Below are 15,270 nucleotides of genomic sequence, written 5' to 3'. Positions count from 1 at the left end.
TTTCCATGAGCTGTGTTCTGTGGGAGACCGGATATACTGAATGCAGGGTCCTGGGTTTAGTAACTCTTTAACTTACATTACTTTTGATGGCACCCTAATTCAAAAGGTGCATTGTCTATAACTAAATATGCTGTACTTTGCTGCTGAGCAATCAAGTTGAAGAAACCAAAATCAAATGCAGCAGAAATTTTTGTTGTTTTCTACCATGATCGATTTCTTTCTTTATCGTAGTTATTATTTCCTTGTATTAAGTCTATTTCAAACTGTTCAATTGATCGAGAGTCAATCAAATACATTAATGCTAGGCAGCTTTTGTTCTTTGAGTCACAGCAATCATACTGGCAATCAAAAGTTGCTTAAAAATTGCCATGTGTATGGCTATCACATAAGACAACTGATTGAAAACATGTTGTTGCTGTGTTTGATATCTAATCTCAACAGAGATTGTTAATCTATATTGTCTCTAGTGGTTTATCTAGAAATAACAACAATATGAAATAGTAGGATTGTTAAAGCCCAGCTCTGGGTAGCTTTAAAATGATCCCTTGCAGTTGTGCTGTGCAAGGGTACATTGCTTGTTTAGGTCACAGAAAAGAAAATGTACTTACCTGATTCCCTACTCCGTTGTTCTGCTAGACCAGGCTGGACTGCAGCATCTTCTCTTCCCAGGCTCCAGCAGGTCCTGACAGCATCAAAATCAATGCATACATTATATTGCAATGCATAGGATACATAGCACTGCACTGAGCATGATGAAGCCAAGGGACAATTCACCGCTGGAATGCTGGGGAGCGCCATCTGCCAGGGAGCAGAGGATCAGGTAAGTAAAAGATCGTCTACGCTCCCCTAGACAAAATAAACAGCTAACCGTTGCAGTGTGGGCGCAGCTCCACTGCAAGGGATCATTTCAAAGTTGGGTTTTAAAGTTGAACTTCAGGAATTCAGACACTTTCTAACAGGGCTTTTTTTCTCAGACAATAGGTGCAGGAACTCCCCCTTTCCGAGTCACCCCTTTTCTCTGCCCCTACCCACCTCCCACTACCGTCCCTTTTAGACAATATAGAACCAAGTATCATTTTGAGGTGCTAAGTAATTTGTATGGAATTTGGTAATGATATCAAGAAAAGCAGTAAAACAGATCCCCTGCAGCCAGCAACAATAGATCCCCCTAACAAAAATGGACCAACAACAACAAAATTTCCCCGCCAGCAACAATAGACTCCCGGCAGCATCAACAGATCTCCGCACAGCCAGCATTAATAGTCTGTCTGGCTGCCATCAACAATAGACCCCTTCCCCAACAATAGATCTCTTTCAGCAACAGCTGACCCCCCCAGCAACAACTGACCCCCCCCAGCAACAATAGGTCCCCCATCAGCAACAATAGAGCCCCCTTGCAAAAATAGATCCCCAGCAGTGAGCATTAATACCCTGCAGCACACCCCAGCACCCCTTGCCATTACATACAGTCAGTCCAAGAGGTGCTGGAACTGCGTTCCCCCGCGTTCCCGCTGAAAAAAAAGCCCTGCTTTCTAAAATGAGCTGGCTTTCTTTGGGTTAAGTCCATTGAGGCGCATACCATCTCATGGACTTATCTCTTATTTACACCTGACAGTTTTACTGAGTGCCGGTATTAAAACTATCACTATACTCTTGGCGCTCTGACAAGAGAGATGCTACTTTCTCATACAGCCGCCGCTCTGCCTGCCCCTCCCTTCTGCCATGTGTTCACAGAAGGCTTTGTATTTTGTGAATAGGGTCACATAATACAAAGTGCTCTATGATTGGAGAAGAGGACAGGAGGGGTAAGTAGAGCGGCTGCACACTGAGACTTGAAGGTCCAGCTGCAGGAACTGAGACCTGAAAGTCCAGCATTATAGTGCCAGAGGTATAGCAATAGCTGTACTGCCGGTGCTCAGTAAAAATGTAAATTTTAAATCAAAGAGATAAACCCAGAGATAAACCCAAGGTGTGGCATGCCTCATTGGACTTAACCCATAGTAATCTGGCACAATTTAGGAAGCGGCTGAATTCCAGATTTAAACTATGAAAGTCACATCAAAAGTTATGATAACACTGCAGTAATAATGTAAAACATAGGCTCACTAAATATATACTAACACTGTTGGCAAGGATTGAATGTGCTGACTGTGCCAGACTGACCTTGTTAGGTATAATAAAACTGGTCCCCAGTTGCCTTTTTTTTTTTCCCTGAAAACCAAATTTGGCTTATGCCGCGTACACATGATCGGATATTCCGACAACAAAATCCTGGATTTATTTCCGACGGATGTTGGCTCAAACTTGTCTTGCATACACATGGTCGCAGAAATGTTGTCGGAAATTCTGAACGTCAAAAACGCGGTGACGTACAACACGTACGACAAGCTGAGAAAAATGAAGTTCAATAGCCAGTGCGGCTCTTCTGCTTGATTCCAAGCATGTGTGGAACTTTGTGCGTCTGAATAGTGTACACACGATTGGAATTTCCGACAACGCATTTTGTTGTCGGAAAACTTGAGAACCAGATCTCAAATTTTTGTTGTTGGAAATTGTCAAATGTGCGATGGAGCCTACACACGGTCGGAATTTCCGACAACTAGCTCACATCGAACATTTGTTGTCGGAAATTCCAACCGTGTGTACGTGGCATAACTCTTACAACATGCTTGTATGCATTTAGTCAAAAGAGGATTTGGTTTTATTGTAAATGAGGCAACTACTTGAATGTAAATCTTCAAACTAGATATTCCACTTTCAAACCAAATTAATAAAGAAAAGTACGGCACATACTTTATTGAACCTAAAATGTACAGACTTCTATTGCCTATATATGTATGAGAATAAAGTATTCGTTTGGGAAAGATGGTTGTAAAAAAAATCAGTATCTATAATCAACTTGCTTCTTGCTTGATTACCAACTGGAACCAAGATGCACTGCCCCTTTGCCCCTACAGATAAATGGGATATTTAAGTTGATGACTTTTTCTTCATACAGTAATAGTTTTATCATGTGGACTTACTTCAAAATGACTTGCAAATATACTGTATGCAATTGCATTAAAAACACAAATATGACATGCCTTGGTAAGAAGCACGATTGCTTCAAAATGTATTCACATTTCATATTGCTGTAATAGGTCTATACACAGTCATTGCTTTTCATTTTACCGCTCTGGCCAAAAGTTTTGAGAGACAAATATTAATTGTCACAAAGTCTGCTGCTTCAGTGTTTTTAGATCATTTTGTCAGATGTTACTATGGTATACTGAATTATAATTACAAGCATTTCATAAGTGTCAAAGGCTTTTATTGACAATTACATGAAGTTTATGCAAAGAGTCAATATTTGCAGCGTTGATCCTTCGTTTTCAAGACCTCTGCGACTTGCCCTGGCATGCTGTCAATCAACTTCTGGGCCACATCCTGATTGATGGCAGCCCATTCTTGCATAATCAATGCGTGCAGTTTGTCAGAATTTGGGGGGGGGGGGGGGGGGGGTTTGTTCACCTGCCTCTTAAGGACTGACCACAAGTTCTCAATGGGATTAAGGTCTGGGGGATCTCCTAGCCTTGGACCCAAAATTTAGATGTTTTTTTTTCCCCAAGTCACGTTTGCCTTATGGCAAGGTGATCCATCATGCTGGAAAAGACATTGTTCCTCACCAAACTGTTCTTTGATGGTTGGGAGAAGTTTCTCTCGGAGGATGTTTTTGTATCCATTCTTTATTCATGGCTGTGTTCTTAGGTAAAATTATTAGTGAGCCCACTCCCTTGGCAGAGGAGCAACTCCACACATGAATGGTCTTAGGATTCTTTTCTGTTGACATGACACAGGACTGATGTTAGCGCTCACCTTTTTTTCTCCGGAGAATGTTTTTTCCAGATGCCCCAAACTATTAAAAAGGGGACTTATCAGAGAAAATAACTTTACCCCAGTCCTCAGCAGTCCAATCCCTGTTACTTTTGAAGAATATCATGTTTTTCCTGGAGAGAAGTGGCTTCTTTGCTGCCCTTCTTAATACCAGGCCATCCACCAAACATCTTCGCCTCACTGTGTGCAGATGCATTCACACCTGCCTGCTGCCATTCTTGAGCAAGCTCTGCACTGGTGGTGCCCCATCCCGCAGCTGAATCAACTGTAGGAGATGGTCCTGGCACTTGCTGGACTTTCTTGGATGTCCTGGAGCCTTCTTCACAAATGCAGTGGAAATGTTTTTTATGGGATTAAGTTAATTTTCATGGCAAAGAGGGACTTTGCAATTAATTGCAATTCATCTGATCACTCTTCATAACATTCTGGAGTATATGCAATTTGCCATCATAAAAACGTAGGCAGCAGACTTTGTGGAAATTAATATTTGTGTCATTCCCAAAACATTTTGGCCAAGGCTGTGATGTTTACATTTACTGGAATTAAAGCATATGTGAACCCTTACCTTCTAAAGCAACCCATTAAGCTTAAAGCGGAGTTCCATCCAAAAATGGAACTTCCACTTATACGCTCCCCCCACCTCCGGTGCCACATTTGGCATCTTTCAAGGGGGAGCGGGGGGCAGGGACAGGTCTCCAGGTTTTTCACAGGTTCCCTTCCCCACTTCCGGAGACGTAGGCGCAGCCCGATCTCCCAGAAGTTCGTCCCCCCTCCTCCTTCCCCCGCCTTAAATGGTCTTAAAGGGGAAAAAATTTTATTGAAAAAAAAAAAAAGACTTTAAGTGTAAATGTGAGATCGGAGGTCTTTTTGACCCCAGATCTCACATTAAAGAGGTCCTGTTATTCTTTTCTTCTATTACAAGGGATGTTTACATCCCTTGTAACAGGAATAAAAGTGATCCATTTTTCTTTTTAAAGGGACAGTGTAAAGATAAAAAGTAAAATAAATAATAAAAAAAAAATTTAAAGCGCCCCGTACCACTGTGCTCGCATGCAGAAGCGAACATATACGTAAGTCGCGCCTGCATATGTAAACTGTGTTTAAACCACATATGTGAGGTATGGCCACAATCGTTATAGCGAGAGCAATAATTCTAGCAAAAGGCCTCCCCTGTAACTCAAAACAGGTAACCTGTAGAAATTTTTCAACTTCGCCTATGAAGATTTTTAAGTGTCAAAGTTTGTCGCCATTCCACGAGCGGGCGCAATTTTGAAGCATGACATGTTGGGTATCAATTTACTCGGCGTAACATTATCTTTCACAATATAAAATTGGGCTAACTTTACTGTTTTCTTATTTTTTGTTCAAAAAGTGTATTTTTTCCAAAAAATTGCGTTTGTAAGACCGCTGTGCAAATACGGAGTGACATAAAGTATTGCAACAACCGCCATTTTATTCTGTAGGGTGTCTGAAAAAATATATATAATGTTTTGGGGTTTTAAGTAATTTTCTAGCAAAAAAAACAACTAGATTTTAACTTGTAAACACCAAGTAGAAAAAATAGGCCTGGTCCAACAGACACATATCACGAGTATGAAATGTTGGGGTAACATATTCTTTAATTTACTACAGAAGGAAAGTTAATGCAATTGCTCACTATCCAGAGTGCCATGCGTAGTAACGCATTTTTCTGAGTTGTATTGCATATAAATGCAGGTGTGTTTTCTCAGTGTCCTTACATTAAGCCCACAATGATCAATGCAGATCACTGCATCCCAACGCACCTGGTCTAAACTAGTGAATAAGGTAAAGTGGTTTTAAACCTCAGACATGAAATATGAACAAAGCATAGCCTTCTATAGTGTGTACTTGTCTCAATTAAGTTTTCCTGACACCAAGAGAAAAAAAGTGACAGGGGAGGGATCTCCAGCTGATTGACAGCCTCAGCTCTGTTCCTGTGAGCTGTGTGAAGGGGGTGGTTGTCTCCTCCCTCCAATCAGCTCTCAGAACTCTCATCATTGAGGCCTGCAGAGTGTAGCTTCAGCTCTATGACCCCTTTACTTCTGACAGCTCAGACAACTTTAAAAAATCCTGGACTTTGAATCAGGGGTGTTCAAACTTATTTCAAAGAGGGCCAGATTTGATGAAGTGAACTTGCATGAGGGCCGACCATTTTGCCTGACATTCTTTGAAACATTAAAATTCGGTCTAAATGTGTTCGTTCGAGCACTAATACACTGCCCAACAAGAATTCTCTTGCCTTTGTGGTTGTGTGTGGTAAAGAGATGAGCTTAAGCGTGTTATTTGGAGATATATATATATATATATATATATATATATATATATATATTGTGGCCCCCTTAGTAATGAGCACCGCTCATTACTAAGGATGAGCTTGGGTGTGTTATTTGGATATACCATATTTATCGGCGCATAACACGCACCTTCACTTTAAGAGGGAAGTTTCAGGAAAAAACTTAAATTTTAAATAAAGAACTGTAAAACAAAATAAGGGTCAGTGCCCATCATTGCAGCCTAATTAGTGCCCATTTGCAGCCTTAAAAGTGCCATGAATGCAGCCTCACCATTACCATGAATGCAGCCTTACCATTACCATGAATGCAGCCTTACCATTGCCATGAATGCAGCCTCACCATTGACATGAATGCAGCCTCAAATGCAGCTATATCATTGCATGAATGCAGCTTCACCATTGACATGAATGCAGCTTTAAATGCAGCCTCACCATTTCATGAATGCAGCCTCACCATTGACATGAATGCAGCTTCACCATTGACATGAATGCAGCTTCAAATGCAGCCTCACCATTTCATGAATGCAGCCTCACCATTGACATGAATGCAGCCTCACCGATGACATGAATGCAGCCTCACCATTGCATAAATGTAGCCTTACCATTGCCATCAGTGCAGCCTGATCGATGCCCATCTGCAGCCTCGGAGGGGACAGGAAGGGGGGCGGGACAAGCGGCAATAGATTACATACAGGAGAATCTCCTGTTTTCTCAGTGGCCTCTTTAATACAAAGTCCCGCCTCGTATGATTGACAGAACAGTTGTCCAATGGCAGCCCAAGAGACGGGACTTCCTATTACAGAGGCCGGCGTGTAAACGGGAAATTCTCACTGTATGTATTCTGTCTGCGCTCGTCCCAACACCTCCCCATCCCCTCCGAGGCACATAAATAAACATAAATACGGGTATATATATTGTGTGGCCCCCGCGGCACTCGGAGATGCGTTGGGGGCCATAAAAGATATATATAGCCAAATTGCCAGTGGGGCCGTTTAAAACCGGAACGCAGGCCGCAATTGGCCTGCGGGCCAGACTTTGGTGCTGTAGATAAACAGGTACAACTTATGTAGGAGGATTTGGTTCACCTCTGTGTATCGCCTGAGGCCAGTAACTTTACTAGGTTTATGTAAGGGTTTGCAACTCCTTTAAAGCTGTGTTCACTTCAATCACCCAATCATGTGACAAGAAACAAATCTTTTTTTTAATTTCCCCATTTTTGCACGATTCAGTATGCAACGTGTCTCAGTTTATCCACTAAGCCAAGTACACATTCACTTTGCAAAGTGAATATTATGTCCTTTTTTATAGTAAAGCAACCCCATTGTGTGAACTCAGTTTTGTGCTGCCTAATGATGCAACGTAGCATACTTTACGTTTAAAAAAAGAAATTGGTAGGCCAGCCTATATGTTAGAAAAAAAAAACATTACAGTCGTAGAAATGTGTCTTAATTTTCTCCAGAGGGAGGCAAAAAATAGTACATTTAACAATATTTTTGACATGCTCAACAACGGTTTTTGTATTTTTTTATTATGTTGTAGACTGGGTATACACGTATCAAAATTTGGCTGGTTCAGCAGGAACCAAGTTAATTTCAATCCATGTGTACCCCTCTCTGTTCAAAAGAAGCCAATTGTTACACCATTGTCTGTTGAATGGTCCTGCTGGAAAACCAGCATTCGATCGGCTGCTGCAGCCAACGTCAGCAGCACTGATCAGTGTATTCTGACAGAGGGGGAATCCCCACTGTCAGAATACAATAGCACAGCAAGGAAGATCCCTACATCCACATTGCTTGTGTGCATGCAGAAATCTGTAAGGTTTTTTTGTTCAAACAAGCTTTACTTACTTGGGGGTAAGGAAGTTTTTAGTTGATTTCATATGAGCAATTTGATCTGTTGTCACCTGTAGAATTGCCTGGTAAAAACTTCTACTTGCCTCTATAGGATCACTTCCTTGATGACGCAGAATGCTGCCCTATGTACCTTGCTAGCAAGGGAGCAGTGAGGGGATGACATCTCACTTTTTATGCTAGCGAGGTAGCAACTCCATAGAAACAGGTAGATGGTAAGTTAGTGATCTCGTCATCGGCGAGTTGTCTCTAGTAAAAGCTCTTGTGACATCAGCTTTAAAGCTTTCTTTTAGGATCAACATTTGCCTGCCTGTAAGAATTGTAGGGTCAGGTAGCTAGGTAGCTAAGCATTACAATGCATTGTTGTTGGACATTTTTGCAGTTAATAGCAAATCTTTCCAGACGGCAGTGACTGATTGATAATTATTATCAGAAACTTCTATTAAAAATTGAGTGTAATAAAACATTTTAGCCTGTATCTGTACTAAAGTTCCCCTTTAATCTTTGTGTGCCACTTTCTCCTCTCTTTGTTCACAGGTGTTAGCTGCATACCAGCAATATATGGTGGACATGGGCTTACTGCTTGGAGGTGCCATAGGTTCTGTTGAAGTCCAGATGGCACAGATTGTGGAATTTGAGACCCAGCTGGCTAATCTCACAGTTCCTCAAGATGAGCGTCGGGATGAGGAAAAAATCTACAACCGCATGAATGTGGCTGAGCTACAGGTGACCACAGACTTATGCTGTAAATACTGTGGGGTTGATTTACTAAAGAGAAATAAGCTATGCACTTTGCAAAGTGCAGTTGCCCTCCGTAAGTGCAGTTGCTCCAGAGCTTAGTAAATGATGTAAAGCTTCACTTTGGAAAGAATACCCGATCACGTGCAAGGAAAATAAAAAAAACAGCATTTTTGCCTGCACATGATTGGATGATGGAAGTCAGCAGAGCTTCTACTTATCTACTAAGCTCTGGAGCAACTGCTCTTGCAGGGTGCAACTATTTGCCTTTAGTAAATCAACCCCAGTATCTCAGAGCAATGTTGTCAAAGAGAAGGGATAAATATTTTATGTTAAAACTACAAAAATAAAATAGCTGAATTCTAGGTGGTCAAAAGTTGATTGTCTGTTGGCCTCAGTCACATGGGTGCTGAAGCCCCTGCACAGCGAATAAGCCGCCAGGTGCTGTATGCAGGCATCCCATGCAAGTGAATGGCGATGCAGCGGCTGCACCACACAGTTGTTTGTACCAATGTGACAAGCATGCATGTGCAAGTTAGCAGACCTGAGCACAGACAGTGTGCACTTACATGGACTGCCTGCATGCAGCACCTGACGATGGAGTACGGACCTCAGCTCCTGTGTAAATGAGGTCTTACTTGTAGATGGATACTTGTAGAAACTAGAGCAGCACGATTCTGGACAAAATGAGAATCACAATTTTTTTGCTAAGAATAAAAAGATTGCGATTCTCTCACGATTCTCACGACGTAAAATCTTTCACATTATACAAAAAATGGGCTAACTTTACTGGTTAGTTTTTTTTTTTCTTTAATTCTTTAAAGAAATTTTCTCAAAAAAAATTGCATTTGAAAGACCGCTGCGCCAATACAGTGTGACATAAAATTTTGCAACAACCACCATTTTATTCTGTAGGGTGTCTACTAAAAATAAATATATTGTTTGGGGGTTCTAAGTAATTTTCTAGCAAAAAAAAATGATTTTAACTTGAAACCAACAAATGTCAGAAAAAGGTTTAGTGTTTAAGTGGTTAAACTTTTTTCACTTACACACAAAGTCTATTCCATTGACAATTTGTTACAATGTTTATACTTAAGTACAACTGATAAAGAATGTTTTGATACTTGGCAGACTGCCCAGTTTTTCTCTTCCTTTCATTTTGATGGCTGTGGCTTCAGAAGAGAGAATTCTTTGCATAGAAAAAATTGTGAAACACTTTAGTCAAGATCGCGATAACCATTCTTGACGATTAATTGTGCAGCTCTAGGAGAAACTCTACACATTACTTGTAAAGTACACTTTCATGTATTACTTTGTTTTTTTCAGAATCTTGCACCTGTATTTGATTGGTTGGATTATTTAAATTTTGCACTGTCACCCTTGGAGATCAATGACACAGAGCCTGTGGTAGTATATGGCAAGGAATATCTACAACAAGTGTCAGACCTTGTGAACAGCACAGACCCAGTGTAAGACATATTCTTTTTTTCTTTAGTCTAAGAAATTATCTTCCAAAGTTCATATCATACCTGTATAAGTATTAGTATTTCTCTATTCTGCTGATAACTCTATGTTCTTTTGCATAATATTAACATTAGCAGCAGAGCATTCAAAGAGTTGGGTGTGATAGGCTTACCTGTTAATCACCCCCAGCTCAGTACTTCCCCTTTAGTCCCTAATTTGAGGAGTATCAGCCATCCCAGAGGGGGGTTACCATCCACCACCCCCCAGTTTCCACCCTTAGCTGCCCTTATCAATGTGTGCGTGGGAGTATGCATGTGAGCCTGGGTGGTCTGTTTTTCAGTATGTGACAATGTTGTCATACTGGGTTTTAATTTATGTGTGGTGAAGTTATGCTGAATTTTTATATATTTTGTGATTAACAATTTTTGCTTTCATCGCCTTTTCCCCTTCCATTACCTGTTAGTAATAGTACAATTCGCCAGCAATCAATCCAGTTAGCCAGAACAAAGATCAGTAAATTGCGAGCAGATCGTCTGGAATAAGCCCAGCCCCTTTAAGTCCAGATTCAATCAAGTGTGCTAATGATCCCCAGTGTGCAAGAGTAGAAAAAAATACAATGGCAGTTTCATCATTAAAAAAAAATAATAATAATGATAAATACACCAAGAATATAGATGCAATTTGTATGCATACAGAAGTGGTAATGAAAAGATACATTGGGGGACATTTATCAATTATTTTACTCAGCAAGCCTATCCTCCCTCAGCTGCTCTAAAGTGGCACTGCCACCAAAAGAAACCTGACCCTGACCACTTCCTAAGTGTGCTTTTGTAAAAAGTAAAAATCTGTCCCATCTACAGTGGGAAATCACATACCTTTCCAAATTATTAATATTATTATGTATATATATATATAGCCAAAAGTTTGCGCAGAACTTACAGTATAAAGGGAGACACTACAGTTACACTACAATAAAATACAAGAGGGTTAAGATGCCCCTACTCATAAGAGCGTACAATTTAATAGGGTGGGGCAAGTGGTACTAAAGGTAAAAACTGTGAGGGTGAGCTGATGAAAGAATAAAAGTTCAGTTGTTAGGTGGAGGCAGGATATACTTCCCTGAAGAGATGATTTTTCTAGGGATCGTGTGAAGGTGGCCAGGGTAGGAGATAGCCGAACAGATTGAGGTAGTGAGTTCCAGAAGATGGGAGAAGCTCTGGAGAAGTCCTGGAGACACACATGGGAGGAGGAGACTGGAGAGCAGGAGGTCTTGGGAGGAGCAGAGAGGATGGTTTGGGTGATATTTGGAGACAAGATTGGAGATGTAGCTCAGGGCAGAGTTGTGAATGGCTTTGTATGTTGTTAGTATTTTGAATTTGCTGGGCAGTCAGAAGCCAGTGGAAGGATTGGCACAGAGGTTTGAAAGACACTGAGTGGTTGGTAAGGTAAATGAGTCTGACAGCAGCATGCATTCATGGTGGACTGAGGGAGGATAGCGTGCATGGAGGTAGGCCTAAGAGAATGGGGTTGCAATAGGGCGAGAGATAAGATAAAAAAATGAGTAGCATGGTGGTTTCATTAGTTAAAAAGGGTGCATTTAGAGATGTTACAAAGGTGAAACCTATAAGCTTTTGACAGTGATTAGATTTGGTACTGAAAGTACAGGTCAGAGTCTTGGATTACACCTAGTACCCTGGTATGAGGCAAAGGACTGATAGTTGTATTATTGATCTTTATGGAGAAGTCAAGGAGGATAGCACAGGCGATTGGGGGGGGGGGATATACATACAGATCTGACAGTTGGCTGCCCAGGATTACAGTGACATGGCTCATGGATTGCAACTATACAATCAAACTTTTGCATAAATGGGAGGCAGCCTGATTTGCTTGATGAATGTCCCTCTTTAGCTTTCAATGCCAGGTGATGCGCACTGGAGCTGAGAGTGGTCCTCTCACACCACCCCCTGTATTCATTTTACATGTATTATTACCTCTCTGAAGCTCTAATACTAACCATCACACTAAACCTTTCTGTAAACCTGACATTAGCCTTTACAATAACATGCCTTGTAACCCTCACACTCATTATCACATTCACCTTACCTGTAACCCTAATATTATTCCTCCCTTCTGTAAATGTAACTCACTGTTTACATATTTATCTCTCTGCACTAGGATCCTCTGTGCTGAACATACCAGAGGTCTCATTGCCAAAATACACTGATTTAGTGTGGTATAATGAGTTCAATGGCATGGCCCAGTATAGACTATTATAAAATGTAGTGTAATGACGTGGTAAGATTTAATAATGAAACTACTGTAACTAATTAAACATTTTGGAAATATTTGAAACCAATAATGCATTTTTTAAAGAGTCTAAGCTTCCAAGACCAAAGCTGTACCATCCTATTAGAAAAGGATCAACCAGGTACCCATAAGATATGTATGGGATTGCACAATCTGAAAAAAGACTAATAAGCAACCTCTTCCCCAGCAGTGGAGCTCTTTGCTGATTTCTTGGTTGAGGACACTCCTTAGGGATCCTTGTTGGCCTTCTGCCAAGTACAGGTAGTGTTAATATCCATACTAGGTTGCAATCAGAGGTGGCTTTGGCATCCTATGAGAACAAAAGATTTGTTCCTCCCATAAGCAGGGCCACTAAGGATAACTGGTTCCATGCCATGGATATTGGGATACTTTGAGCATGCTCTTAAGCTACAGCTTTGTTCAGAGTTTTAGGACATTATTGTCACTCTATCTAGCAGAACCAGCGGGACGGAGATATCATCCAGAATTATCGCTGGATGGGTCATTCCGGCTAGCCAAGAGGCTTATAGAGCTAAGGGTTTGGTTCATACGGAAGCAGTGACAACACACTCAACCAGGAGTGTGTAGGCTCAGTGTGAAAGGGCGCCAGGAATATTTGTAGGGGGATGACATGTCTTCCATTAAGACTCTTTTGGCTCATTGTGGGTTGTAGCTAACTTCCTCATACTGTAATATCTATTAATAACGTATGCTGCCATGGAATCTCTCAGGATAACTGAAAATTTCTTATCAATACTTACCGTAGTTTTCCTTTCCTGATGGACTCCATGGCAGCAGGAGTTCCCTCCCAGTGTCATGAGTCGGGTTAGCAAGACATAAATTTAGGTATATAGCATACTTTAAAGGGTTAATGCATTATGCCAAAGGAACTGCCACTCCATACATACTTGATTTCTATGCACATACAGTACATCCGGAAAGTATTCACAGCGCTTCACTTTTTCCACATTTTGTTATGTTACAGCCTTATTCCAAAATGGATTAAATTCATTATTTTGCCTAAAAATCTACAAACAATACCCCATAATGACAACATGAAAGAAGTTTGTTTGAAATCTTTGCAAATTTATTAAAAATAAAAAAAACAAAAAAAATCACATGTACATACAGTACGTAGTCACAGACTTTGCTCAATACTTTGTTGAATCACCTTTGGCACCAATTACAGCATAAAGTCTTTTTGAGTATGATGTTACAAGCTTGGCACACCTATTTTTGGGCAGTTTCTCCCATTCTTCTTTGCAGGACCTCTCAATCTCCATCAGGTTGGATGGGGAGCGTCGGTGCACAGCCATTTTCAGATCTCTCCAGAGATGTTTAATTGGGTTCAAGTCTGGGCTCTGGCTGGGCCACGTAAGGACATTTACAGAGTTGTCCCGTAGCCACTCCTTTGTTATCTTGGCTGTGCGCTTAGGGTCGTTGTCCTATTGGAAGATGAACCTTTGCCCCAGTCTGAGGTCCAGAGCACTCTGGAGCAGGTTTTTTTTATCAAGGATGTCTCTGTACAATGTTGCATTCATCTTTCCCTCCATTCTGACTAGTCTCCCAGTTCCTGCCGCTGAAAAATATCCCCACAATATGATGCTGCCACCACCATGCTTCACTGTAGGGATGGTATTGGCCAGGTGATGAGCGGTGCCTGGTTTCCTCCAGACATGACGCCTGCCATTGAGGCCAAAGAGTTCAATCTTTGTTTCAAAAGACCAGAGGATTTTGTTTCTCATGGCCTGAAAGTCCTTCAGGTGCCTTTGGCTGTCATGTGCCTTTTACTGAGGAGTGGCTTCTGTCTGGCCACTCTACCATATAGGCATAGGTGTGCGCAGCCTATTGCATTAGGGTGTACACCCCAAAGCTCAAACACACATGCAGCCTCAGTTGCATGGGGCAGTGAATGAATGGGAAGTGCTCTGTGCTGAGTGGCTTCCTGTTCATTCACAAACTTATTAAGCATAGTAAACACATTTTACTATGCTTCAGTTATGAATGAACACAGTGAGTGAGTGTTTTCTTCGTGTTCATTTAGAAAAGGAAGGGGCTGCTAAATTACATATTTACTAGCCCCTTCCTCCGCTCTCCATTTTGAAACATCCCCCACAGCAGCTGGGGGGATAGGAGGGAAGCCAGCAGCACTGTGATGCCAACATGGGGGGAAACCCGGGCAGAAGGGGGAATCGGTATCGCATGTAGTAATTAGGGTGTGCCCAGGCACACCTGGCACACCCCCTGCACACGCCTACGCATATAGTGCTGCAGTGATGGTTGTTTTTCTGGAAGGTTCTCCTCTCTCCACAGAGAAAAGCTGTAGCTCTGTCAGAGTGACCATCAGGTTTTTGGTCACCCGCCTGACTAAGGCCTTTCTTTCCTGATCGCTCAGCTAGGTAGAGTCCTGATGGTTCCAAACTTCTTCCATTTACAGATTATGGAGGCCACTGTGCTCATTGGAACCTTCAATGCTACAGAAAGGTTTCTGTACCCCTCCCCAGATCTGTCCCTCAATACAATCCTGTCTCGGAGGTCTACAGACAATTCCTTTGACTTCATGGCTTGGTTTGTGCTCTGAAATGCACTGTTAACTGTTGGATGATCAGTGGAAACAGGATGCACCTAAGCTCAAGTTTGAGTGTCATGGCAAAGGCTGTAAATACATATATACATGTGATTTTTTTTCAGTTTTTTATTTTTAACACATTTTAGCAAAGATTT

The 15,270-nt window shown here is 41.4% G+C and overlaps 1 protein-coding gene across 2 annotated transcripts in view; it reads left to right on the top strand.

Annotated features, from left to right (window-relative positions):
- The window catches only part of ECE2 (endothelin converting enzyme 2), a 135,409-nt gene that overhangs the window by 87,019 nt on the left and 33,120 nt on the right, over positions 1–15,270 (top strand). For both annotated transcript variants that reach the window (XM_073626597.1, XM_073626596.1), the window contains exons 8-9: positions 8,575–8,763; positions 10,102–10,244. In XM_073626597.1, coding sequence (XP_073482698.1) covers positions 8,575–8,763; positions 10,102–10,244 — 332 coding nt within the window. The remainder of the gene's footprint in view (positions 1–8,574; positions 8,764–10,101; positions 10,245–15,270) is intronic.

Source organism: Aquarana catesbeiana, linkage group LG04 (genome assembly GCF_042186555.1).
Source record: "Aquarana catesbeiana isolate 2022-GZ linkage group LG04, ASM4218655v1, whole genome shotgun sequence".
NCBI lineage: Eukaryota > Metazoa > Chordata > Amphibia > Anura > Ranidae > Aquarana > Aquarana catesbeiana.
This window is presented reverse-complemented; position numbering and strand designations above follow the sequence as displayed.